At 39.4% G+C, this 27,593-nt stretch overlaps 1 protein-coding gene and 1 long non-coding RNA gene across 3 annotated transcripts; one reads left to right on the top strand and one right to left on the bottom strand.

Annotated features, from left to right (window-relative positions):
- Window positions 1-101: 101 nt before the first annotated feature.
- On the bottom strand, window positions 102-27,555 carry ZBTB10 (zinc finger and BTB domain containing 10). Of its 2 annotated transcripts, XM_015619555.3 has the most exons (5): window positions 26,357-27,553; window positions 18,407-19,304; window positions 9,760-9,933; window positions 7,679-7,854; window positions 102-5,319 (listed from the first exon to the last, which is right to left on the bottom strand). In XM_015619555.3, exons 1-5 carry the CDS (start codon window positions 27,278-27,280, stop codon window positions 5,014-5,016), a joined length of 2,478 nt encoding a protein of 825 aa, XP_015475041.1. In that variant the 5' UTR covers window positions 27,281-27,553; the 3' UTR covers window positions 102-5,013. The 2 variants fall into 2 exon arrangements, with proteins under 2 accessions (XP_015475041.1, XP_015475042.1); XM_015619556.3 differs by lacking the exon at window positions 9,760-9,933 and having other exon boundaries at window positions 26,357-27,555.
- Window positions 12,414-18,970, top strand: LOC117243961. Its single transcript, XR_004496147.1, has 3 exons — window positions 12,414-12,755; window positions 18,557-18,643; window positions 18,883-18,970. It is a non-coding gene; the product is annotated as an uncharacterized LOC117243961 (long non-coding RNA).
- Window positions 27,556-27,593: the final 38 nt, after the last annotated feature.

The raw sequence follows: 27,593 nt of genomic DNA, 5'->3' as shown, positions 1-27,593 counted from the left end.
TTTTTTAGTATTGAATGTTAACACTCAGCCATCCAAAGAAATTTTTGCATCTACTTGTGGAGGATGAGGAGGCAAGGCACACAAAAATAGATAGAATAAAATGGTTATTTCTTCAATTTATTTGCAGCATGGTAACTTAAAGACTGGTGCACAGAGTATTAGAAGTCTTGAAATTATGTTTACACACCAAAACGTTAGTGAGAAATTACTTATATCTGTATCCTGAAGTGGCTAATCCAAATTGATTCAGGTAAGAAACATTATGTATAGCTTATTTAAAACATTCACTTCAGATTGCAATAATGTCAGATACAAAGTACTTGATAAGCCAATTTTATTTTCAAGTTTAAGTCATAAGATCTTTCTAGTGTCATTTTATGTTTTTTCCCACATAAAATTATTTTTAAAACCCATGGTGAATTATACATGGAATCTTCAATAATAAAGGGTTCTGCTCTGCAACACCCCTTCCCCTGGATTTCAAACCTGTATTTTCTTTATTACAAATTAATTATTTTGTTACAGGTTTGTTAAAAGACACTAAATGAAAACCAACTTCTCTTTATGCATTGTGTCAATATTTAACCTTTACCATACTGTTCAGTGATGCACAGTAATGTGCTATTAAAATGTATAAAAGGCAAAGGAGCAAACATTTATTAAATAAAAAATGGGTAACAGATCACACAGTGAAGAGGGATGCTAACAGAAGGTTCTACAGTAAATTATCTACAGAAAGCTACTCAGTGCTATGACCTCTGCAGAGCCTGAACCACATTCTGAAGACACTGAATAAACTCAAAACTGGGCTTCTTGCATAGCTTCTTCATCAGGTTGTCACCAAATAGTGCTAGAGAAAAGTACAGTGAATTGTCCAAAACATTCAAGTAACAAACCAGAGGAATTGTTACAATGCAAATTCAACAGCCTTTTTCTTATCACATTGCACTCCATGTTTTGCCCCTTTTTAACTCTTTTGGCACAAGTTTTTAGGCTGGTGGTGGTGGTGTCAATTGTCTTGCTTTCATTTCAGTTTCTAAAGACATTTAATTACAACAAAGTAGAAAAGGAACAGCAAACAAGGTACAGTACTTCCAAAAGTGAATTTTGCATCTATGTGGGATCAGCAGACTACAAAAGTATTTTGGAACAAGTGGGAGACTTGTGTTACTGGGTGGCAAGAACAAGAAAAATCAAGTGAAACAGAACTTCAAAGCAAGCTAACAACCAAGATTGGCCTCATTAAAGCAAATCCTATTAACAGCCTTACCAACTTAAACCTAGGCAAGGAAAGCATCTTCTGCTAACAGCATTACTGCCATGACCCACAACTAGGAGCATAGCTCATGCCAGTGTCCTGGCCCAAAACTTTTCTTCACTTGATAATGCTTATTCTTGTCAGAAGAAAGAGTAGTGACATGTAGTGATACCTGAAAACTGCATTTGCAGAAGGCTACACACCCCAAAAACCAGATGTACACTGTGGGAACCAGTAATTACAACTCATACTTCTTAGGATGCATACTGACAACTAAATACAACTTCTGGTTTTCAAAACTGGTTTCACAGCAAAAATTATTTTACTAGAGGATTGTTTGCAAGCTGAATGACAAAATTTGTCTAGGTAATTGGAAAATGTAATTTCCCTGCAAGATTCATCTGTCACTACAACTGAAAAATGCTTTCTAATGCACTATAGTAACATTGACATAAGACAAACACATTTTATGTCGTGTCTTCATTACATCATTTGACCTATTTTGACCAGAACTTCTAATTATGAATCTAAAGTGAATTTACTTCCTAATTTAAATTTTGTCCTGCATCACAGTGCCCTGCCAAAAAGTGCTCTGCATGATTATCTCTAGAAGATACCCACCACTGCTTGAAGAGACCAGAAAGCAAACAAAAACCCACTGAGAAAGAGGATATCCCAACATCAGACAAACTTAGTTTACTAACAGACATGACTGAGAATTACTTTATCAGAAGACAAAATGAAAGACTGAGTGTCTTTTAATTTGATAAATATGACATTTTAAGGGCATTAGCTTTCTTTCAAAATGGAAAAAAAATCTCAAAACAGATAAAATCCATTGCCGTGTTACCATAGAGCAACTTCAGCGTTTCTTGGGGGAAAGAATTTCTTGCACAAAGAGAAATGCCTTCCTAATTCTTAAGACAGTGAAGAAACTTGAGCTGTCCCTCAAGAATCAGTTCTTCAGAAATTTTGTTTTATTAATTTAGAACTACCAATCAAGCTAGCATATTTAAAATAACTTCTAAATAAAACAACTCAAAAAAGCCAGCCTGGAGATAGCATCCAAATTCTTACGGTTCTCCAAGACAAGAACAGTGGACCTTCACTGAAGTATTTCACACCATTTGCTAGGGACAGTCATCCCTCTCTCTCCAACCTACCATGGGCAATTACATACAATTTCTAAAAGCAAGCAACTAAGCTTTACCAAGGAAATAATGATTGTCACAATGCAACAGAATATTAAGGCCAGTGAATAATAACTGAAGATTTATAAATAACAAATGTCTACTCAAGCCTGCTTTTCCAAATAGAACCAGAACAAAAGCACAACAATTCTGTAGTGTACCAAGTGTATATTTCAATTTACTGTAATGCAGTCTAACAACAAATTTGGTCATAATTTACCAGATATACATAAATGATTTAAGTAGTAAAAGAAGATTCAGTTCCAAGAGAATAAGTTCATACTTTGAAGAAAAAAATCCCAACAAAACAAGAGAAAAAAAAAAAAAAAAAAAAGAAAAATACATTAAGAATGTAGAGCCAGGTCCAGTTTCTAAGCATTAAGTGAGCAGTATTCTAATAAAGCAGATTTAGGTGAATTTCAGATATATATATATTTATATATATAGACAGATCTACCAATTGTAAACTATGGTTTTAAAAGGGATAAATGGGATGGAAAAATCTTTATGCTATACTTACATATTCACAAAGCAGAACATTACTTTAACGTTTAAAATACTTTTCATTCATATCATCTTTCCCCAACTAATTTCTACTTTGGACCCCACCAGAATTACACATTACTCATTTCAGTCTAGAACAATGAGAATAAAATGTAATCTTCAGTGTAAAAAAAGGTACCCCACCCTCCCAACCCTCCCCAAAAAAACTATTCATGTCAGGTTTACAATGATGTGGAAACTACCAATGAAACAAGTGGATGATAAAAAAAATCATTTTAATTCCCATATAACCGTAGTTCAAACTCATCATCTCAGTTTCAATCAGCAAAAACAATGTCTTAACATTATGCTACTGTTCTATGGACAACAGTAAAGCTTGTCTCTTTAAATACATACCAACTTTGATCAGATGGAGCACCAGTAAGATTTTGTCCATCAAAGCATAATTCAATGTTATCCACACAACTACCATAATTTAGTTACCTGACATAAAATAGGAAAAAATATACTCATTTTAAAAATAAACAAAGTTGAAAAATATGGTGACCCTCAATTGTTTTTTATACAGTACTGTCACACTGGCCTAGCTATGTGTCATGACAAATGCTCTGCATATTTACTCACTGTGACATAATAGTACATCAGACGTATTGTTCCAATGATTGCCTGAATTCACTTGCCTTAGGCTAGACAACACAGAGGAGTTTAAGGTGAAGGTGTAATGCCCTCCCCTCCCTATGAAAGGGGCCTGAAATCATTGGTACAATATTACAGACTTAGGAAAAAAAAAAAAAAAAAAAGAGAGAGAACTACATGGCTACAAAAATTCAAGTTTCAATGCCTCCTAGAAAATCTGAAACAAAGAGCACAGGGAGCATATCTTCCTGAAAAGTAGACAGCTCAAAGAGCATTAGTTTGCTTTGGACTTTTTGTTTTTCTTAAAAAAAAATTCCAGCAAATGAGCAAGTTAAATGTAGTTTGTTTACATTAAATACTAACAACAACCCATGAAGTACAAAAGAATAAAAAATAGTTTGTGTTCAATGATGAACAATGGGCACAACAGCCTAGTGTCCAATTCACATCACATAAACTAGCCAAAAAACGGACAAGTAAGAAATTATTGACCAAAAAGTTGTTTTAATATGACACTTTCTCCATTCCTTTTATTTTTATTCTGTGGGACTGAGGTATACACCAGGGAAACCAAAAAAATTTGAGAGAAGGGGAGCCTTAGAAGAGGGAAGAAACATTATTACATCAGATATATTTTAGCATGACTGTCTCTTTTGACTAAGTGGCACAAGAGCTAACCATGCTTTGATCAGTCTATTATTTTCATTACTGGTCATTTCTTCTGCATTATCGTTTTGAAACTGATGAATCAACAACAACCTTCTTTAAAAACAGACATTAAATTAATGCCATTATCAACTTCTCCAGTGCTTATCACCCATAGCACCTGCCAGCACAGAGCCAAAAGTTTTCAACCCAAATTTCAATACGGTGTTGGCAATATCTATGACGCATATTTAAATGATTGGCTTTCACCTATCAGATTACAGGAGAGGTAAGGTTTGTATGGCAAAGACATGCTTGTGGAAAATGAGCCACTAGCCCAAATTAGCTTCACTGACTCACTGACAAAAGTACGAGTGGATTTGGGAAAGCTGTCTTGGTATTTCCATACTGAGTTGCAATTTTCTTCATTCATGTTAACAGATACATGAATGTGTAACATAATTACAGTTACTACTATGTCTGAATAGGACCCAAGTAGCTATAGCCTATAAATAATAAAAAATACATTTTTCTTTTGATAACTGACTGTAGATGTGAGGACTCTGTATAATTCAACCAAACGGTTGTATGCTGTACAGTCCTGTGCAAATATCATAAAAAAATTAATAATCCTTTTTTGCTATAAGGCTTTGACCCTACATTTTCACAGCAACATAACTACCATCCAGCCTGTACCATAATTCGCAAGCCTTCAGTCCAGAAATTCAAACGGTCAATCCGTAAGTGTCCATTTGCAGCACCCTGAAGTCATATGCTCTGTCAGTCATCTAAAGGCATACAAACTTCCCCGCCTTCATCCCATCGAGACTGGTCATTCTGTTCTTCTACATCATCACCGAGCTCCTCATCGCCTTCTCCCACTTCATTTTCTTCGTATTCTTCATCCCTAGGGAAATCTGTGTCCTGCACCTGGTCTGCTCCCTCTTGCCCTCCAGGCTGAGATTTATCTGCACAGTCTACGCAAACTCCATAACGTCGTGATCCGTGTCTTATTCCAACGCTGGCTGCTAGCATGAAAATCTTCTTACACACCATACACTTATACTTTTTATCCTTTTTATGCACCTGTGGAAGAGAAATTTTCACAGCTGAATACAGGCATATCAGCTTACATTTGCATAAAGTACTAGAACACTATTAACAATAACAATAATTATTAATACAAAAATTCCTATTTTTAACTTTTCCAAAAGATACCCAACACTGTTCAGAGTAAGGAAGGACTACTGAAGATCTATTTATATATTCCTCAAGAGATATGAGCTACTGCCCACAAACAAACCACCTTGCTGGAGGCTCAGCAGGTCATCTGATTTGTACACAGGTGAATGTTCAGTTCATGACTCCTCAGGGTACAGAACAAGACTCAAAAGCAATGACATCAGTGCAAACCCTTACAGTGCACACAAGATAACTTGTTTAGAAAATTGCTTTTTACAATTTTAAATCCTAGAAATATTAAGAACAAACAAGAGTTTTTAAATTCAAGAATTCAAAGACCAAAAAATCTTCTTCCATGACTTCTCCCTTCCAACACAATTAAAACCAACATCAACTTTCCAGGTCCCTTAGGTAATTTTTTTGTCCTGTATTTGAGTCTGTGTGTAAGATTAGAAGGCTGCTGTTGACCAACCATAAATTTGGAAGTATGTTGCTTGTACAAGTAACTCTATTCAGTAACCATGTATATTAGTTATTATCTACAAGAAAATTAAGTTGAAGACTTCCTTCTTCTATCTGGTGTTCCCACAACAGATTATAATTATGTGCTTAAATATCTCATTTGAAGTCACATTGAAAAAGCTGCATTTTAGATAAAAGAGAAATTACCACCCAGATGAGGGGAAAAAGAAATTAGGTCATGATACAGATAGTTACTTCAGCTCTGCTGTATAATCTGGTACAGCTGATACATGTGCTTTCCTCAGCCTCTAGAGTCCTTATAATGTTTCACACAAGGCAGAATGTTTAAGGTTTGTTAAACTGAAAGGGGAAGGGAGGGGAAAAAAATAACAGGAAAAAAAAAAATAAAGTGTCCTGACTTCCTCAGGGAAAGGACACTTCAGTTAAAGCACAGAACTGCACTGAGCTCACTCCACAGCTGTCTGACTTCATCTCCTTTCCTAGAGGAAAAAAAAATCTTCAGCTAAAAGTCCTGGTCAGACACTGGAGGACAGAAAACTGAAGTCCCACTCTCTGGTGAGCCGCAATAATGCCCCAATTCTCTCAGCCTTTCTTCATAAGAGAGATGCTCCATCCCTCCAATCATTTTCATAGCCCTCCTCTGGAGTAGCTCCAACAGTTCCATGTCCTTCCTGTTTTGGGGACCCCAGAGCTGGATGCAGTCCTCCAGATAGGGTGTCTAGAGGGGCAGAATGCCCTTCATCACTCTGCTGGCCACGCTGCTTTTGATGCAGCCCAGGATACATTTGGCTTTCTGGGATGTGAGAGCACATTGGCAGCTCATGTCCTGCCTCTCACCCACCAGCACCCCCAATCCTTCCTGGCAAGGCTGCTCTTGACCTGTTCATCCAACAGCCTGTATAGATAACCAGAGCTGACCCAACCCAGGTGCAGCACCCTGGAGAAGTGCAATTTATCCCAATCCATGTACAAACCTTTTCTGTCTATCTACAACACATCTTGCAAAATGAAGGGATTTTTTAAATCACAGTTTGGACAAATGTTATTTTCTCACCACCAACATAATCTTGCTTTAGTTACTGACCTAAAACACACTTCGGATTTCATAGTATTTATTATAACAAAGTCTTGATTTCCTCATAGACTAGATACAAAAGTACCTACAAAATACCCAAGACAGAAAATACTTTCTCTGAATTCTCAGATAAACAAGTACTCGAGTCAAATCCTGAGTTATGCAACATGCACAGGACAGGGAAAGCTGAACTGCTGGTTCTGGTACTGGCAGAATGCAAGTCAGACAGATGTTTACTTTCCGTATCAGATATTTTTCATTCTTTCCGAATCTTAAAGCAGATACTACACTATAGCTTTGTCTAGTTGTGAAATAAACATTTCAGAACTACCCCAAGATATTATCACAGAAAATGGTGATGCAGCATTATAGACCATGATGTGCTGTTCTACTGCAGTAAAGCTAAGCCAAAACTGCTTTTCATTATCTACAGAATACTTATATACACTGCATCCCTCTTTCACATCACTTTCAAAACAATCTTGAAATCACTGTCTTCATTGATGCTGCATTTTTCATTAAGAAAACAAGAGGCACAGTTATCCAAGAAATGTTTATCTTCATTCACTTCAGATCAAGATGAGACAATTTACATTATGTCAAATCAGAGAACAGTTTGTTCCAACTGCCAAAATACCTGAAATGCCCCATAAAACCCCACTTGTACATGTGCATACATATACACGAACACTCGAGATTACCTACCAAGGAATGTCTCTTTACGTGTTCTCTTCGTGTAAACAGCTTCCCACAGATGTCACAACTGAAAGATCTCACGCCTGTGTGAATGAGCAAGTGTCTCTTTAGTGTTCTTCTGTATTTGGCTACATAATTACAGTGTGGACACTTCAACTTGTTCATGATTAAAGCAGAGGAATCACCTACAAGATAAGAAGCCATCAGGAGAAAATATGATGAAACACACAAAAAAATATTTAGATATAATCTGCCTGATGCGCAAAAATAAACAGGTGCCAAAACAATAAAGCAAAACACATGACTTTTCATCAGCCAAATCAGGACAAGATCTGTCTGCAGAAATCACAAATGCTGCTAAGTTCTGCAAATACAATTCTAGTAGAAAAATACCTACTCATAACCAAGGCATTTTTACTACAGAAGTCTTATTTCATTAACTGAAGTAAGTTAACTACAATTTACCAATATTCCGTATTCCTAGATGTCATTATACCAGAAAACACTTTCCTCTGGATTAGAAACTCTCTAACTCTGAAGCATTTAGATAGCCACAATCTTCTATCCCAATATTCTACTGAGAATTACGTGCAAGAACTCACCAAGATCTGACTTGACAAATCAATAAAAAGAAAGTATAACTAAGTAAGACTGAATATTGACAAAAGGAGTAGGACACTAAGAGGTAGCAAAATTCAGATTTTACCTATTTTCTACTTTGATCTAACAGCATAAAAATAAATAGAACAGAAGAAAACTTCTGGAACTAGCAATATCTCACTTCTTCCTTATGATGGAGGAGAACTCTATATAGTTCGCTCAAAGGATACATACAAAACAGATTTAAAATACAGTTGCCTATTACTGTGTGAAGAAAGAACAAGACAGAATTCTATGACATGGAGAAGGCCACACAGCAATACAGGATGATTTTGATAATAGCATACTGACTCAACTTGCTACAGGTGAGAATTCATGAAAATAATCATAGCCATCTAGAAGCATCCAAAAAGCACTGGCTAAGGCTACATTATTATGTGCAAGAGTTTCTAATGTTCAGGCTGTCAGGAAGAAAACATAAGTAACTGTGCATTATGTGCACATGCTCACAGGCCTGTATCTAGAGTTGCCTCTTCTTAGGTTCTAAATCCACTATAACATGGAAGTTACATTTTTGCTAATATTCACAAGTTTGCTTATTGGAGCACTCATGTTAGCTGCATGTCAATTCAACATCACATAATGGCTTACATGAAGAAGAACAAGTCCTATACAGGCAGACATCAGGGCTGCAAGATATAGGGGAATTTAATGGTTTAAGAACAGGCAGACTTCCTAAGACCCAGCTTCAAATTTCTTGACTGCTAGAGAATTTCATTTCTGATGACCAAATTTCTTCTGCTGTAAACCCCAAAATATTTAAAATAAACCATAAGCCACATCTCAGTAATAACTCAAAGTTAAAGAGAAGAGGTAAGAATTACTATTACCCAGTACTTGATATCTTCTTTTTACTGAAGACTTTATGTAGTGTGTAAGGAGCTAGCAACAACTGCTTAAGATGTTTTAGATATGGTGGTGTTTTCAGTATGTTTTCAGACAGAAAAATAATTACTGATAATTGCTTGCTTGAACTGACAGAAGAAGGCTTAATTACAGCTGCACTGAACAAAAAACATTCATTGCAATTAAGTATTTTATTTTTAATAGCAAGACGTATGTTGAGATCTCCTTTTAAAATTATATTTAATTCCATATCTTCACCATCCGTTTTCAATTTCAAAGGCCATTTATCTGTATTTAGCTTAGTAAAGGAAGGGGCAGCTATCCAGGTTATTAAAAGACCTCAGGTACCTTCACAATCAGTCACAATACAAGAACTGATATAAATCACACTCTGTTTTTACTCTTCCCTACATCTGAATTCCTCTTCCTCCCTCCAAAGAAGAAAGGCAAATGACATGGAAGAAGATTAAATAATTTCATAATCCTCTATACGAATGAATCAAATATTACAAGTGGAGATATAAAAGCTAGAGAACCCTGTCGGAGGGAAAAAGCCCAACCTACTCTCCATCAGATACACTTACCATTTTCCCAAGCTTCTTTTGGCCAAGATTCTGGCAGCAATCCATACTTGAAATCACTTGAAGTACCCGGTAGCAGCCCATACTTGAAGTCACTTGAAGTACCCGGTAGCAATCCATACTTGAAGTCATTTGAAGTACCCGGCAACAGTCCATACTTGAAGTCACTTGAAGTAGCTATTAAAGACACATTCTTACTTTAGCTTCCTGGGGTCTAATCAGTCATCAGTCTAATCTGTTTAGCAAAATATATATCCTTTTTTAAACTGTGACAAGTTTCTAACCTTAAAATAGTAATTGTATTTTCACATAGTATTTAATACTAAAATAACTGCATTCCTAATTTCAGTGAAATGAGACCCTTGAACTACTCTCCACAGCACCATTTCTTCTCCCCATCCTGAGAAAAACTCAAAGCCTTTTTCATACTACAGGAACTTTGATGGTAAGGATATGTATTCCCCTCACTATCACAATGAGGGAGCTGAAAGGTTTTCCATTGGATTCTCTTTAGAACTTCTCCATGCAGTGACTTCACCTGGACTGCCATAGGTAGTCTAGCTGATATAAAAGTAAGTATTTTTCACTAGAGGCATGGGGGGTTTTTTTATTGCCTTAAAATATCTCCATGGTTTATATATAGTGCTTTAAATACCTTTATTTATATAAAGGATCCTACAGCTAAGTCTAAATCCTTTTCTGAATAATAATCTCCATTGCTCCATAACCACATCAATTCAAGAGACTGTAATTACTTGGAATATAACAGCTTAAAAGACTAGTTTGCGTATTCACAATTGCTCTTAAGACAAGGTCTTCTTCAGTTTATTTGTCTTTATAAACCAATCAGAAGTGAACAATGCCTTAAAAAGATCTTTGCTTAATTCCATACTTTATAACAAGTAAGTATTTCATCAGTGAACATGGAGACACTATTGAAGAGCACAGAGAAGAGGACTATAAATAGTACACAATGAAGTTTCACTAAGAATTCGACAAAATCTTATTTGTTGGGCAAAAGCTCTTCTGGCAATAGTGCAAATCAATGTTCCCCCCAATCCCCAAGACAGGAGTTTGTGGGAAAACATGAACTCATATATCCATTACTTTTCTCACAGGCAAACAGTTGTTAAATAAACAAACTGCAGTGGTAACTGGCAGATTTCCTTTATTTAACTGGATGGTAGTTGGGTCATCACACTGGATTCCCAATGCCACCACTGTGAAAAGTCTTGAGGAGATGTATTCTTGTTTTCAAGCCTGAAACTATGCATTTTAACAGCCCAAAGACTTTTTATCCCTACACTGTTCATTCTAAGGAATTTTTAGGAAAGGAAATTCTCTTAGGATAAACCAGAATTTCATGCAGCTAGTGGCAAGCTGCATATTTAAACACTTCCAACTTGCAGTTTTACTAGAAAAAAGTACAGATTACAAATCCTCACAGCATGAGACGCATACAGTAGTTTCATTTACTGCTTGGGCAGTATTACCATTGGCAGCAGTCATTTGGTCTGCAACATAAGACAACAGTTCAAAAGGATATCACTTAACAAGTAGGAAGCTTATAATTCTATCCTAACCATTAGACAATGGCAAACAAGCAAAGCTGGATCATGACTGCCATACTAGGCATTCCATCAGAGCTTTTAAAAAGCAAAGCTTGAGTGAATTAAGAAGCAAAATAGCAGTATTTTAGCTCATCTAACCACCTCTTTTGCTATAAAAAGAAGGAAGGGAACAAACCTCCCTCTCCCTTAAGAAACACAGAACAGTGAGGATAGGGTAATTTTTTTAATTATTGACTAATTTTAATTACTGATAAAAGTTTTCTTATGTCGAAAAGAGGCAAGAGCTCCTTATACTAATTTGGAGTGATGGACTCCAGCAATGGCATCTCAACAGCTCAAGGAATAGAACACAGATACCCTACAGACATGCCAACTACACATTCCTTTGAGGTGAGGAAGACGACTTCCTTCTGTAACACACAGAAAGAATGAGTGAGGAAGCAGTGTTGTACAGCCTGTATAAGAGCAAAGAGGACTTCATCTTAAGGCTAAAAGCACCCAAATTACAGTAGACTTCAGGATCTAGCAGAGGAAAAAAAAACCCAAAAAATACTTTTATAATGTTTAAAGTATTAGATCCTTTCTTTATAGATTTTTCTCCTGTACTGGAAATTGTAGCAAAATGTAGCTGCACAGTGAAAGGTCAGTCAGTAATAAAATATTTTAATCACTCTTCCCTCCCTTATAGGATGAGTATCTGTAAGATCAACAGACCCAAGTCTTTACTGCACGCAGATGTAATGTGCTATTCTGTGTACAGGTACTATTGTATAGCTTCCTTCAGAATAAGCAGACACCAAAGACTGACCATAGGTAAGAGTTGGACCAAGCTGAGCACATTATTATATAACACTGTCACTTTGACAATTCTTCTGTATTTAAGAGAACACAAATTAAACTTCACTAGGAACATTTATGTACACAGCTAGTATTTAGGTTTGAAGTGACTTAGGAGCTCAAACCTCTGCATAGTTCAAGATCTTAGCACGAGACTCAGCATAGAGCCAACCAGATTTAAGAGCTGTGCATCAGTCAGCTGTCCATGTGTCATCTGGTGCAGGTAGTAGCTACTAAATCTTTCAACCTCCAGCTGGGAAGAGAAGACCCAGTATAACATGAAAGAACACCAGCAGAGATACCACTAGAGATAAGAGGTTGCTACACAAGCTTCAGTCCCTGTAAACATGACTAAGTAGATAATAATTAAACCTAATGCTTATTCTTAGAATAATTCGTTGACCTAGAAAATCTGTTTTCTAGATTAAGCACACGTTTAATGTGTTCAAAACAAAACCATGAAAAAGGCATCTTTAGTGTCTAATTGTTCATCCAAACAGGATAGACTTGAATCACACACAGACTGGAAGCTGGAAGTGCAATACCTAACCTCTACTACCTTCCCCAGATGGATATAGAGCCTACAGTCAGGTAAGCTTCCAGAATACAACATATTTGTAGACCACTGTGGCTCATAATGTCCCATTTCTCCTCTCACCCAGGCCACTGCCCCCTGAAACCTGCTTGCAAAACTAGACAATCATCATCTGACCTGTTCTGGTTAACTTAAAGCCAGATGACAGACTCTTGATAGGCGGCTGAAAGCAACTATGGATGCAGTCGTACAGGTAGACTGGAGATGAGGTGCAAAGGGAGAAAGTATAGACAGGTAAGGGAGATTGGGGAGGGAGGGGAAGCAGCTAATTAGAAGCAATAATATTCTCTGTCTCCAGACCAAGCCACATGACCACAACTCTTCTCTGATCTCAGGTTACCTTTTAACACTTTAGTTGATTTCTAAGATGTGTAAGTTAATAATCCAAATGTCAGTTAACCTCAAACATTTACGCATTCTAGCCTGCATAGATAAAAGGCTATCAGTAATCTCATCTTTAATAAAAGTCAACAACAAGCAAAGCCAAAATAATACAAAATAAAACAGAATACAAAGAAGCTAATTAACCATCAGCACTAAAATTTACACTATGTTGATTTGAGAAGAGATAAGGACAGTGTGAAATAAAATTAAGTGGTTGTGTGGCTTTTACACCACTAACAAAAGCTATCAAAAACATTATGAAAGGATATTATGTTCTACTGCATTTGTTCTCTGGAAAAAAGGATAACTAGAAATCAGATAGAATGATTTTCAGTTTTGAATGCAAGAGGTAGGCGTGCATCACCAGAAAGAAAGAACATGTCTAAGCTAGAAACATCCTTAATTTGCCAAGTTTCACTCTTGTTCTGCAGCTAGAAATATGCTGATGGGGGGGGGGCACAAAAGGATACATTACTGAATATGGGGAATAATGAGACATTCACTGACCATTCAATAGGTCATTATAGAAAAGGAAACACACATATGGTGCACTAAAGGAAAAGATACAAAACTTTGCATTAGATACAGCTGTTTGTAGTGAATGAAACTTCTGTTTTCCTTACATTATTAGCACTGGAAACAGTGCCAAAAGAAGAGAAAAATAAATACTATTTTTCACTATACTTTTTGACACTGACTGCTCATCTAGAGCAATTAAGAAAGACAGAAAGTAGAGAGGATAAGCAATTAGGCCATAGCTTTCAAGGATTGTAAAGAAAGCACTGGTAATCTACTGATACAATCTGGATTGCTATTAGAGAGCTGGATTTGTTGCTTATCTTAGGTAACATGAGGGAGGAAACAGAACTGCCAAGACTGACATACTGGGAAGATGGGAAAAAGAAAGTATCTTGCACTCTTTGTTCCCAGAGTACTCCTCACATCCTTAACCTTGTTTCTTCTGAAAAGGCTTATTCTAGAAGCACATTACTGCTCAACAGCCTCTTGCAACAGAGGGCTCAGACATATTTAAGACATTTTGCGAACGCAATCTTACTTGTACTCTATTATTCCAAATTTTTACTATTTTTCATTCATGAAAAAGTGGTATATTGCCATGATTATGGAGTCAGATCTAACATCAACTACCCCTGACAGAAGAACAACTGATGCCAAACATATTACTCACTTCCTTTTCAACTTGATTATCATACCTTCCCTGAAAAATTCCTTCCCAAGAAAGCCAAAGCTATTCTGCTGATCTCCTCCAACAACTATACCAGTGAAACACAAGAAAGTAAAGAACTTTCCTCATGCATACCATTTATTTGCAGGGGAGTTAAGTATTCTCATAGACCGTTTTTATTTATGAAGTTGCTATCATCATAATCAATATCTCACAAATGCAAAAATCATCACTTCAGATTGGTATTTTTTTAGTAAGTCAATGCATTGCACTGGGACTCAAAAGAATTTTTCTCAAAAGGCAGAGAAGATTGGAGCTGTAGGCTCAGTGACAGATCATACTGTGAGAATGTGAGGAGAGGATCTGTTTGTCTTTGGGATGATACCTGGGAGAAGTAAATTTAATGAATAGGGAAGAGGTTGACCCTCAGATATTGCAGTGTTTTCAGATGACTTCTAAAAACCTTTGACACCTTCACTACAGGATTACATAGGGAATGGGGCAAATAAAGTGGTTAAAGATCCACCAAGGAACTTAAATCTTTTAATCAGGGTATCATCTTGAGGTCTAAAGAAAATCTGGGAGTTATAATACCATGGAAAAGTAGGAGAAATGTACAATTCTTTTTTCAACCGTCAATCAAGTGGGGTTTATCCCTAACAAGAAATATATATAGGTCCTGGTTAGTCCACCAATCTTGATTTCTTCAAACACAAAGATACCTGTCTCTACTGTAAAGCCTCAACATGCTTCTCCCTTGCATCATGACAAGAGCTGGAACCAGCACTACATTTTCTGTAAGCAGGTTTAGCTGCTGTTCGTATCCTTCTGGAAAGCAGTTGTTTCTACAGCAAGCTGAATTAAATTCCTTAAGAACCTCTACAAAATCAGTCAGGAACCCTCTTGTTCCACCAAGGGCTATTTTAATCCCACATGTGGTGTTATTGTTTCCCTTGCCCCCACCAGAGTACACTTATCTAACCTGAAAATGACAGTAACAAATTATACACTTGTTGCTTCATAAAGCTACTGGGATATTGCATGCAAATCTCCTAAAAATCAAGTCAGTTCCAGAAGGCATAAGCAGTACTTCACAACTGTGTTCTGACATCTGAGGATAGGACACTTGTACAAAAAAATAACCCAAAACAAACCAGGCTCAGATGAAAGACATACCCAAGAGGTGATGAAAATTGACAAAATCACCTTGTGAACAGACATTAAGAATATGATGAATTATGTTCACTGAGCTTTCATGAACTTTTGTAAACACACTGTAACACTGACTGTGATATGCTGACTGTCTGCATGGTTATTTTCACCATGGTAAATGGTTAATTGTAGGACAAATGATGGCTGTGAGCAGTAAAATACTTTTTTAGCAGGTTATCAACTAGGAGGGAAAATACTGAGATAGGAGGTAACATTCAATGTTTTAGTTCAACAGCTACTTTAATTAATATAGCTAAAACTGGAGAAGTCCTGAAAACTTAATTAAAATGTAAGTAAATGCAAGACAGTACAAGGAATTTCAAATCCATCCTAACTTTTTTAAAGTTTCTTTAAAGCTCACCAACATGATACTTTTACAGGGAAGGTGTTAAATATAAACTCACTGGCAACACAGGGTGAGAGGAAGAAGCAGCTGACATATCCTTACTGGATATGTGTAGAAAAACTCATGTTCAGCAAGAAGAGTTTAACATATTTGCTTTACTGGAACAAGAGGGGTAGCAGATGCTTCAGAAAGCCTTTACTGCTTATTATCTAATACATACCAAATGTACCCAACTGGAAAATTCCTTTACTATAGAATTCAAGGAAGTGGCTTCAGGGATAAATTTTTGTAGTGAGAGAAGTGATCTTAAGTAGGCTTCCCTTCCACCGTATTTACAGTATTTACTTCCCATCACAAAAGCAACAGACTAACCCAAACCTAAATCGAGGGCACAGAAACTCACTCAGCATGTAACTGACAGTTCTGATGGTGTTATTTCCATCAGAACATGACAAAGCATAACAGTAGAAGCTCTTTGTTCCCCTTGTAACAACCAACAGGAGAGCACGCTTCTTAGCTCTGAACACAAGAATTTACTATTCTTTATCTTTCTTCTTAGAGAATTGTCTTATATCTATTCCAGATGATATTTTCTTATGCATTTTTACCTCGGGGCCTATTATTTTTGGTAGTTTTTCATACCCACAAGAAATTTAATCCCAAACTAAGAAGTTATTGTATAACCTGCAGGTTACTCTACAACTCATTCTTGACATTCCTCCAACTCTCCACTCCTCCCTCTTCCACCTTTTCTTTGGCATAGAGGGAGCAGTTAAAAGAAGAGCAATTAAGGGTGGAATCTACCTGCAAAGCAAAGAAAGAGCCACAAGTAGAAGAGAAAGAATACTAAAAGCTGAAGAACTTGGGTGAAAAATAAGCTACACCAAGCCCTATTTCAGTCACTCTTCTTGTTTCAAACAACATACATGCAGTATCTCAGTAAAAGTGAAGGTTTTACTACAAAAATATTGGATATGGCTTCCAAAAGAATTCTGACACTGACAGAAAATGTACCTGGGAACTATGTACTTGGGAACATATGTGCTGTGCTCTGAAAATACCATGGAGATCACTAGTTGATTAGTATTTTAGAGCTCAGGAAAATGAACTTCCCCCTGCAGTCACAGAACTTTTAATGGTTTTGGACAAACACCACAACACGTATTCAGTATGCTCTATGTCCAATACAGTTCTTTTCATCAAAATGCTACATGGATGTATTTTGTAATTTAATTCTTTAGCATAACAAGTTTCTGGAAACACTGGTGCTTCTGTAAAATAAATAAATAATTAAACAAAAATTAACAAGGACTAAACGTACTGCACTTGCCCATGTCCTCTGTTACTTCCCCAAGAAATCTTCACAGCACACATATAAAATTCCACAGAATTCAAACAACTATTTATATCTGTTGTTGGTGCCATTACACAGTAGACATATTCTCTGTATTTCCATCAGTAAAAGACATTGACTATTTACCCCAAATAAATCATCAACAGAAACCACATACTAAATTGTATCAGAAATTTGGTATTTGTGCAGCTAATACACACATCCTCAGCTCTTGCTCCAGACCCTCTGCTGCCCTTTTTCATGGCACTGCAACTAGAGCAAGTAGTGCAGCTCAGCACAGGCAGAATTGTTGTGTGGGTACTAAGGACTCAACATCCCCCACTATCTGCAGCTAAAGGTGCTTCACTTAGGTTAGATCTAACCTGATGCTGCAGACCTGAGGCCTATTAGTGACTGTCATGTTCCTGAAATACAGCTTCTATCCTCAGGTCAGCCAGAAGGATGCCTGTGCAGTCTAACAAAGCTTAGCCAGCAAGGCAAGTACAGGAAATTCACTTCACAAGCACGCAGCCCCAAGTAAAGCTAAAGCAGAGCTACTCAGAGTTCAGAGATGAAGACCAGAGATAAGTAACTCCTCTGAAGCATTTGCAGAAGCACTCCTCAGTACAGCCGCTTCTCCAGAGTCGCTCTGGATGTGTCACACTACTCACTAAGCACATAAAGTCTCTTGTGCTGGAGAAACACATCCCCAGTCCCAGCCCACACTGCTCTATAGTGGCACATGTCACCGTGGTGCCCAGGTGCTGCTGGCATGGCACAGCACAGCCGTGGGTCCCCACGTGCCCCCTGTGGGACCACTGCTCACCTGTGTGTCCCAGCCCCACAGGCAGGAGCATAGCAGGGCACCTGGAGGAGACAGGACAGTTCCCTGATGTTTGAAGCAGGCATACATTTTAAACTGCTTTAGAAATGAGACACATCTAAATAATTTTATTCCAGCTGTGTCTCATATCCACCCCAAACTTGGCTTCTAAATTGAAATAAGTTTTCAAAACTATTAATTCATCAAAAAGTGAGGCAGGTAAATGGTAGTACTCCAAATGCATACATTAACTATTCACACAGCATAATAATTTAAAAAATAAAAACCAAAAGTCACAAAGGCAGGTACTTCAGTCAATACTTGAATTTTCAAATGACATAACTGGCATTAAGCAATATTTACCTGCTTCTTCTTTAATAAATGACAAATCTTCTTCTGGATATGGGACTGATGGTTGCAACACTGAGCAATCTTCAGAGTTCTCTTCAGTATTAGGTGGTATATTATAAATAAATCTCTTTGCAGTTTGGTTTTTCCTTCTTGCTTTTCCAGGTTCTTGAACAGATTGTCCCTGTGCACCCATGTCGTTCCACACGAAAACTTTTCCCTCACCTTGAGATTCATTTTCAGCCATTTCAGGTGAGCTGTCCTGGACCCAACTGCAGTCATTCATTTGGTAGCTTTCCATTTGGCCCTCATCAATAGGGTAGGGATCATTCTCAGTTTTTATGCTACTTGCCAAATTGGTAAGGTTTCGTGTTGCCCAGAAGCTGGCAACTTTTTGATCCCTTGGAGATAAACCATCCCTGCTAACAGATCTTCTGTTGTAATCCACTACAACAGTCTCTGGAGCTTCCGATTTTATACTTATGTTTAAGGCATCTTTAATGAAGTTGCGGCAGGACTGGACAACCTCCGTCATCTGAAGGTAGCTGGCCACCGACATCACTTCAATGGCATTTTGGCTCGTAAGCACGAGGTTACCAGAATATAAGAAGTCCAAGATGACAGAAAAACCTTGAACAGCAACAACGTCTAAATAGGTAACAGTGGTTTGGTTACGGCTTTCTTTGTTTGTAAAGCAATACAGAGTCTTAAAGAAGCGGCTGCCTGCAACCAGGATGTTCTTGTGAGCTCTGAAGACCCTCCCACTCACCACAATATTAACATCACAAAGAATGCCTTTCTTCCTCTGCTCGTTGAGCTCTTGCAGGAGCTGATAGCAGTAAGAGTTTTCATTTGGCCTGCTGTTAAAATCACAGTATCCTTCATTATTCAGTTCTGATGGTAACTCTGCCTCCTGCAATTAAAAAACCACACAAACGTAATTAGCTCTTAATAAATGCTCTCCTTAGTTCTTCAGCATTATAATAAGGATATGAAAATAAACTAAAGAAGATAATTTTAATCAAACTATTTTCTGTTATTTATGTTCTTGGTCACAAAAGCAGACAGGAATATATAACTAACAAGATACTTCTGAAAACTAAAAATCATGCTCTCATTTTGCACCTTCCACCCCCAAAGTTTGAAACAAACAGAGCTAGTAGATTTGCCTTGAGGGGACAGGAAGGGAAATTTCAGCCAAAAGTAAGGAAAAATATAGTTGAGTGTGAAGTACTTGTTATTCCTAACCCACATATATTGAGGATTCAGGAGCCTCTCTTTCCAAAGAGTTCTTCCCCAGAAATCTCCATTAAGCAATTAACCAGAATCCTGATAACTGATTCAAAGTTTTCTTCATGCTGAGATACAAATACATGGATTAAGTCTGTAGGTCCCAATCTGTCTTGAATGTTTTAAAGAAAACATATTGTTAAAGTGGATACAGCAGCAAACGTATTTCTTATACAGATTTACAAATTAAGCATTTACCCTTTGGTTTTTAACTGCAGCAGGTTTAGGATTAAACAGTGTATCACATGACAAGCAGACAAAACACCGGAGGAAAAAAAAAACCGAAAAAACCCAACTTAAGCTTCCATTACAATACTTAACTCAGACTTTCTTGAAACAAGCCTCCCAAACTTTCCAGTGGCAACACTGGCACAATACTTACTACAACACACACAACCTTTTTAAGATGTGACACCAAAGACGGCTTCAAAATTTTGCTAAAACCTGGTATTTTCAGGCAATCCAACACCAATATATAATTCATTACTGAAGATTAGTTCAGACAGGGAGATGTCAAGAGATCTGAACTGGATTTGGAGAACATAGAAGACTTCTAACTCATCTTTAGATAAAGATTATTCAGAGATGCTACAAAGCAGCAGCTAGGAGAAAGGAAAGAAAACACAGACTAGCATATTTCAGACCATACTTATATGGGGTGACATATGCTGCCATCAAGAACAGCAACAATGACAGTCTGTTTCATAATCGATCTCCTCCAAGAGTCTCTCTTCTTTCCTAGCAAACAAGGAAAGTTCAAAACTGGATAGCTCCAAGCCATATCATTATTTTCTTCTCTCATCTCTTAAAACACCTCACTGATCAGGGAGCTAGAGGTGGTGTTAAAGCTCACATGCCTCAACATTACAGGTCAAAATCAGTATTAAGAAGGTAATGTTAGCACTGTCATGAGCCTATAAACTATGCTAGGGCTAAAATACACGTTGCAGGAAAGTATTACTCTTAATTTGAGACTATGGCAGACACCAGCTACATATATTTAAAAAGTCACTTTCCACCCCACAGGCATTAGTGGATCAAATCAGTACTCATCTCAATTTATAATTCCAGTGTGGATCACTGGAATGACAACTGAGGCTGTAACTACATTTAAAATGGTGTTTACACCTCTAAGTAGCAAATAAGGCCCAGTATAACCAAAACAGAAACTGTGCCATTTCAGCATCTCCTGCAGAGAAATTTCAATTTGCTGTCACATTTAAGTTGCTCCTGAATATCTACACTTCTAAGAAAACCACTTCATTGAAGGGGAAGAAAAAAAAGCAATTAGGCTCTTACGTGAAAACAAGCAATAGATCTTTGCCCAACCTCATCTTAATATTTTCAGTGTACTTTCTGACACACCCCAAATACTCCCTCAGATCAAGGCTGTGAAACAGTTTGCTCCAGATGTGGGACAGCTAAGGCTGTCCCACTCTAAGTTCTCAGCAGATTTTGGTTCTGGGCTAGCTTCCTGTCACTTCAGCAGTGGAGCACCGCATAGTTTCAAAACACCAATTACACTGACACTGGATCAGATTAAGATGAAAATTACGCTACCCTAAAGTGCTGTCACGCTCGTCAATCATCAGTGACTTGCACCTCACACAGTAAATGTTAGGTAGATGCTATGATAGCTGCCAATTTCACTCTCTGAGAACACATTAAACACCACATAAAATTTAAAAAATAACCTGCAGCAGTTCTTTTGTTTTGACAAATGTCTGATTAAATAATGGAGATAAGAGTACATTTTAACTGAACAAGTATAAGTACCCAATCAAGCTGGGTCAAAAAATAAATTTGTATTTACAATGTGAGGTTTTTGTTTCCTGAGAACAGGACAAGCCAGCAGGGTGAGGAGGAGCTGCAGATCACAAATGTGCTACAAGAAGACAAGACGGAAATCTCCATTATGACACGACCAAACGGTTGAGTGGAAAAATGAGGCGCAACCTGTGTCCAAGCAATAGGGGTGTGTGTGAGAGAAGGAGATCAATCAGTGTTACAGCTTTAATTACTACTATAGCTTTACAGAAGAGGGTGCATAAACATTTTTAAAACTACCTGCAGTAATAAAACCAACTCTTCTACTGCTGGTATGGTACAACAGTTAACTCTAGTGCCACAACTCAAATGAAGTCCTGACATCTGGACAGTTATCAAGTCCATGAACAGCAAGTATAACAAGGAGAACTGACATTTACTATGAAAAAAATTAAGATTTCTCTCGAGAGATTTAGACATTGATACAGGAAAAAATACAATACAGTTCAACAGAAGGTAAGGTGCAGAAAATAATTACAGGAAAAAGTGTATTTGCAAATGTCTGTTATTTACATGACACATCATCATAAGGGTTCTGTTTTGCTAATGAGAAAAACAAACTAATCGTATTTGCTTAAATGTCAATTATATTTTCAGAATGCAGACCCCATATTCTCATCAGCTAAGTTACTTCAACACCAGACCATCTCATCCTTTAATAAACACTAGTAAGAAATAAAGGATGAAAATCAGCACAATTTCATTTCAATTTGTGGAATCCTCAGTGTTTTAAGTCAAAAACTTCTCTCTGTGGGTGAGGATTAAGTGCTGTAACAGAACAGAGACTGCTTAATGAAACTAATATTATACTCAGTTTCAAACAGACTCTTCTGAATACACACAAAGACAGATTACTATTTTATATGTATAATTCATTAATTAAACTTGTCCAAAAGCTATCAGGAGCAGACACAGATGATCAAAAACTGCTACCAGAAGTTTAGTTTGTTTAGTTTTCTTTCTGCTACTGTTCCATCAGCATATTCTGTCCCTGGGAGGAAGAACAGTGAGGGCAGGAAGAATTAAGAAAAACCCAAACCAATCTAACCACAGATTCCATCTCAGCTGCGTGTATATCAAAAGTAGTTATGCCACATTTTTTAATCCCTTCCCCCCCTACCACATCTTGCTCTACAGCAGTTCCCTGCGGCCCTAAATTAATTTTACCCTGGTAAATGTATCTTTTAAAAAAGTAAGCTATCAGTAGCTTCTTAACCACGTGCAGCTACACAGAGGAAAATGATCTCAAAATATGGTCCTATCAGCTGCACACGATGCTCCACTGTTACTGTACACACACAGCATCACTCAGACAACTCGGCAATTATTTCACTAATTACCTAATATCGAATTGAGTAGCTTGAAGTTTGATAAAAACACTACATGAAAATACACTGATAGTCTTTACCCTGAGGACTGACTTCCTCCTCAACTTCTTTGCTCTGCTAAAAGTAAGTCAAGAAGTTAACTTAGAACACTGTAATGTAACTCTAACATCTGAAGCATGACTTCCATTCATCACCGCTCACATAATGCAAACAATTCCAGTTCACATGGAAAAAATAACACATCAAAGGCCTTCCTCCTTTTGGAGAGCTTCTGCTTTAAACCAACATGCCTGTTAGACTGGAGAAAGCTTTTCTGGCAGTATTTCCAAAGCTTAGCTCTAAATTATGGCCAGAAAGAAAATGCTTTAAGAAGATGATTTGAAGGGAGGAACCCCCAGCAGCCAATAAATCTGCATCTTATGGACCCAAATTCATCAAAGAATTAAAATATTTTGCCGTGATTTCCCAGCAAACATCCACTTCTTAAGATTCTTGCTACACAATAGTCTGTTCAGTAAAAAAAACAAAGGTAGTTTCTAGGTGATGATAGATTTCCTTACTCTTTCATGTGGATAAAAATGATTTTAAAAACTAGAATCAAAAAAGATTCAAGAACTGGGTCTTAGAAAGAAGCATCGGCTGACAGCTCAATACCCTTGAATTACAGCAGCTGCAACCACTTGTGATGTATTTTGGCATTCCAAATTAAATGTATCCCAAAAATAAACTGAAATCATCACTCATTTCTTCACGAGTGTTATATCCAACAGACCTATAGAAATTTACACTGCTTTACTGTCTTAACACCTACAATTTCCTTTCTGTGCTTGAGTGGTGGCACTATGCCATATGTTTATTAGCAGCTGCTAAACATGCCCTGCAGTTGAGGCTTGTCAAGTCCATAATACATGTGTGTTGTCTCTAACACAAAGGCTGAAAGATCTCTCCCAAGTTTCATTAAATCTAAACGGCTTTGCTGCCTCATTATGTATGTTGGAAATACGGTCAGGGTACAAATTACCTACTTTTGTTCCAAGTATCTGGTATCATGGCATTTAGAAAAAAAATGGGGCAATTGTTTTCGTATTAATTTAAACATATGTATCAAAAGAAATTCAAGTGCCATTAAGAGTATGAAAGGATACGGAAATTAAACATAGAAGGGAAAGAAAACAGAGATTCTTAATCAGGTTTTTGATAAAGCAACTGTAACGTGAAAGTGCACCACAAAGAAAACTACACTGACTCCTGAAAAACTGCAATTCCTTCCCTCATGAGAAGCTTTTAACTGAAATGTAATTGCAGAAGGATGCACAAAGCACTGTTTTGCACTCAAAAAAAACAAACCCAAACCACAATCTCTTTACAGCTACCTTTGTCCCAACCTTATCTTTAGTACAGTGGAGAAGAATCACTGACTCATCTCTCCTACTGCTTCATTTATTATCACAGTTACTACAAATATTTTTTCTTAAACTATCAGCGGTATAAAAGCAGAGATTCATTTTTACAAATATTCCCATGACAATGAAAAGTCTTCAAATAAACACAATCTTCAAATACATACTTACACTAACTTGTAGGCTACTGTGATAAGCCAAAATTCTGTCCTCCCTTCTCATATTTAAGTTTTTTAGACAGGGTATTTAACAGACTCAGGGTAAGAGGACAGAAAGAAAAGAATAGTTAACTGAGTAGGGAAAAAATGCATGGAATTGCTTTTATTTAAATACAGCAAAAACAGGGCGAGAGAAACTTCCAAGTGTGGAAGGGATTAGCAGCATCCACTAACACAGGAGGCAACACAGTGACAGAACCTACTTCTACAGACTAATCATTCACAACTCAAAGCTAGAAACCAGGCAACAAGACAGAAAGGAAGATACGGCAATAGTATTATGCAAAACTGGAACACTTTCAAAGATATGAAGAAGTGAAAGAAACTAAGAATGAAAGTTCCTTAATTAGAAACAACTAATTGAAAGCAAGTTTGGCTAAAACACTCCAGAGCGAATAGCAAATCCCAGAAGACTGAAGAAAACTAGTAAGATGACCTACTACCACAAAACATCTGTAATATTTATCTGCTGTAAAATTTATCTGCTATAAAACTGCACTCACTGAAAAGGTAGTATTAATCATCTTGAAGGTGAGTGCAGCATTTGTAAATCCAAAAAAATTATTATGGCTAACTGGTATTTATGCACCACAAGGTTTCCCGTGCAGTCCTGCAACAGCTTCACATAAAACTTGCATACATTTTCCAAGTAGTTCTAAGAAAACTATTGTTCACTTAGTACGTTTTATAAGTCATCCTGTAATCCTCATATCCTGCCCTAACACTTGACTAGCAGCTCTTGTCCAAGGTACCCTCAGCTCCTTAGAGTGCTCAAGCAATAACCTCAATCTAACTACCGCATTATATTTCAGATTCCAAATAAAGCTACCCAACCAAGGTGGGTGTTTTAATTAAAACTGAATTCTAAATGCATAAAAACGGAGTGACTAATCAATTTATTCCGGCTAAGAGCCTAACAATTCAAGGACTAGCCTACCCTGAAGCAACACTGGCTAATACCCGCAGGCGAGTTTAACGCCGGCGAATCGATCGAGCGAACTTTAGCAGCACAGGCATCCCTAGAAGAAAAGGCTGCAGAAGGCTGCGGATTCAACAAGAGTATTCTTTAGGGGCTTTTCATCCACATATGTTCTAGAGCAAGCTCTGCCTCATTCGTGAAAGCAGCCAAGACACACAGTGATTTGAAGTTCAGCGGGGAACGTGGAGAGGTTCACTACTCCTACAGCGTTAGAGGAGCGCTGGCATAGTAACACGGCTTTCAGGAAACCACATGTTTATCTCAAACATACACCATGCGATTGCATACTTCTTGCTCAGCAACTCAATCCAAAGCAACACAATCGGAAAAAAAAAAAAAATATTTCAGCGCGAAGAATTTAAATACACGGAGTTATCCGATTAGTGCACCGGGGCTACACCGCTAAGCACGGCACAGCGATTCCAATTTCACGCCGCCGCGTCCCCATTTCACAAGCGGTCGCTGGCCGGACACTGCCCTCCCTCCGCCTGTACCGCAGGAGGAAGTTGTAACGAGCGTATTTAAATCAGTGCTGTGACACTGGCACTCGTACGGAACTTTTTTCCCACATCGCCGGTTTATCTTCACGAGATAAACAGATGAACTAATGAAAGCAGCACCCGCCGGCGCCGGACGGATAACGGGAACGGAGTACAGCCACAAACAACAGCTAGTGCTGTGTCTGTGTGCCTGCAAATATCCAGAGGGAGAGCCACCCCAAATCCCAGAGGGGGCTCGGCTCCCGCTCCGGACGCGGCGAGAGAGAGCAGCGCGGAGTGTCCAGCCCGCCGGGCAGCAACAACCACGAGCAGCCATTTAAAGAAGTTCATGGCGTGGGCACAGGAAAACCTCACCTATGCGAAAGGGGAGGCCGGGATTGCCCCTCCCTCCTTCCCTCGCCCCCTCCCCGTCCCGTGCCGTACCTGCTCGGCGCTGCCGGGCTCGTTGAGGCGATGCTCGGCGGAGAGGTGGTGCCGCAGGAGCAGGGTGCGCTTGTAGTTGCGGGTGCCCTTGCAGAGCTCATCGTGCCCCCCGGGCAGGGGCGCGCCGGACATGATCAGCTCGGGGGGCGCAGCAGCGGCGGCGGCCGCGGTGCACCAGGCGCAGGACATAAGGCCGGTCTCCTGGCAGTAGTAGAGCCACGGGAACTCCTTGAGCCAGGAGCCCTGGAAGGAGATGTGCAGCTTCTGCAGCAGGGACTTGGGCCTGGCCAGCGGAAAGTGCCGGATGCTCTCCCCCTCGCCGCTGCCCTCCGCCTCATCCCCGCCATCGCCCCCCGACCGCCGGCTGCTGCTGCAGCTGCCGCCCTCGGCGCCGCTGCCGTCGCCCAGGCTGCCCCCTTCGCCGTCCTCCTCGTCGTCGCTGCTGTCACTCAGCGAACCCCCGTCCTGGACCAGTTCCTTGCCCTCCAGCAGCCCCTCCGTCTCCAGTCCCTCCGCGCCCTCCAGCTCCATCTCCTCGTCCGCCCCCCGCCCATTGAAGTGCTTCCGCGGCCAGGCCGCGGCCTCGCAGCCATTGTTGGCGGCGGGGTGGGCGGCCAGGAGCCCCCCGCCGCCGCGGAAGGCCAGAGTCCGGCGGTTCCTCTCAGCGAACATGGGGCCGGAGGCGGCGGGGGGCGACGCCGCGTCCTGGGGCAGCAGCAGCTCCTTCTCCTCGGCGGCGGTGGCCTCCAGCTCTTCGGCCTCCAGCCCCTCCAGCTCCGCCTCCTCGTCCGCCCCGCGCCCGTTCAGCGCCTCGGGGTCTTGCCGCTCCCAGGCCTCGGTCCCCGCCGCCGAGGCGGCCGCCGCGGGGGTGACAAGGCCGCCGCCGCGGAACGCGAGCGTCCGCCGGTTTATCTCCGCGAACATGGCGGGCGCGCCCCGCGCCCCCCGCCCGGCCGAGCGCTCCGTCCGCCGCGGGAACGGGGCGGGGGAAGGAGGCGCCCGGCTGCCGTGCGGGGGCGGCGGCCGAGAGAAGCGAAGTCCGGCCGCTCGCTCCCCGCTCCCCCGGGTCCGGCCTGGATCGCGGCGGGCGCGGGGCTACCCACAATGGATCCCGCTCGATCGCTCGGCGGCGGCGGCGCTTCCGTCCCGACAGGCCCCGGATCGGGTCGGGTGGCAAATGAACAACGGGCTGCCCACAATGCACCGCGGCCGCCGCCCGCCGCCGCCGCAGGGGAGG

Source organism: Parus major, chromosome 2 (assembly GCF_001522545.3).
Source record: "Parus major isolate Abel chromosome 2, Parus_major1.1, whole genome shotgun sequence".
NCBI lineage: Eukaryota > Metazoa > Chordata > Aves > Passeriformes > Paridae > Parus > Parus major.
Note: the sequence above shows the minus strand (reverse complement) of the source record. Positions and strands in the feature narration are given on the sequence as shown.

What these genes read in the sequence shown, in the direction of transcription:
- ZBTB10 (XM_015619555.3), bottom strand. Translation starts at nt 27,280, where the DNA reads ATGTTCGCGGAGATAAACCGGCGGACGCTCGCGTTCCGCGGCGGCGGC. An exon ending in AGCCCGGCAGCGCCGAGCAG is followed by an intron (nt 19,305 to 26,356) that starts GTACGGCACGGG and finishes TTTTAATTGCAG; the next exon opens with GAGGCAGAGTTACCATCAGA. An exon ending in AAAAGAAGCTTGGGAAAATG is followed by an intron (nt 7,855 to 9,759) that starts GTAAGTGTATCT and finishes CTTATCTTGTAG; the next exon opens with GTGATTCCTCTGCTTTAATC.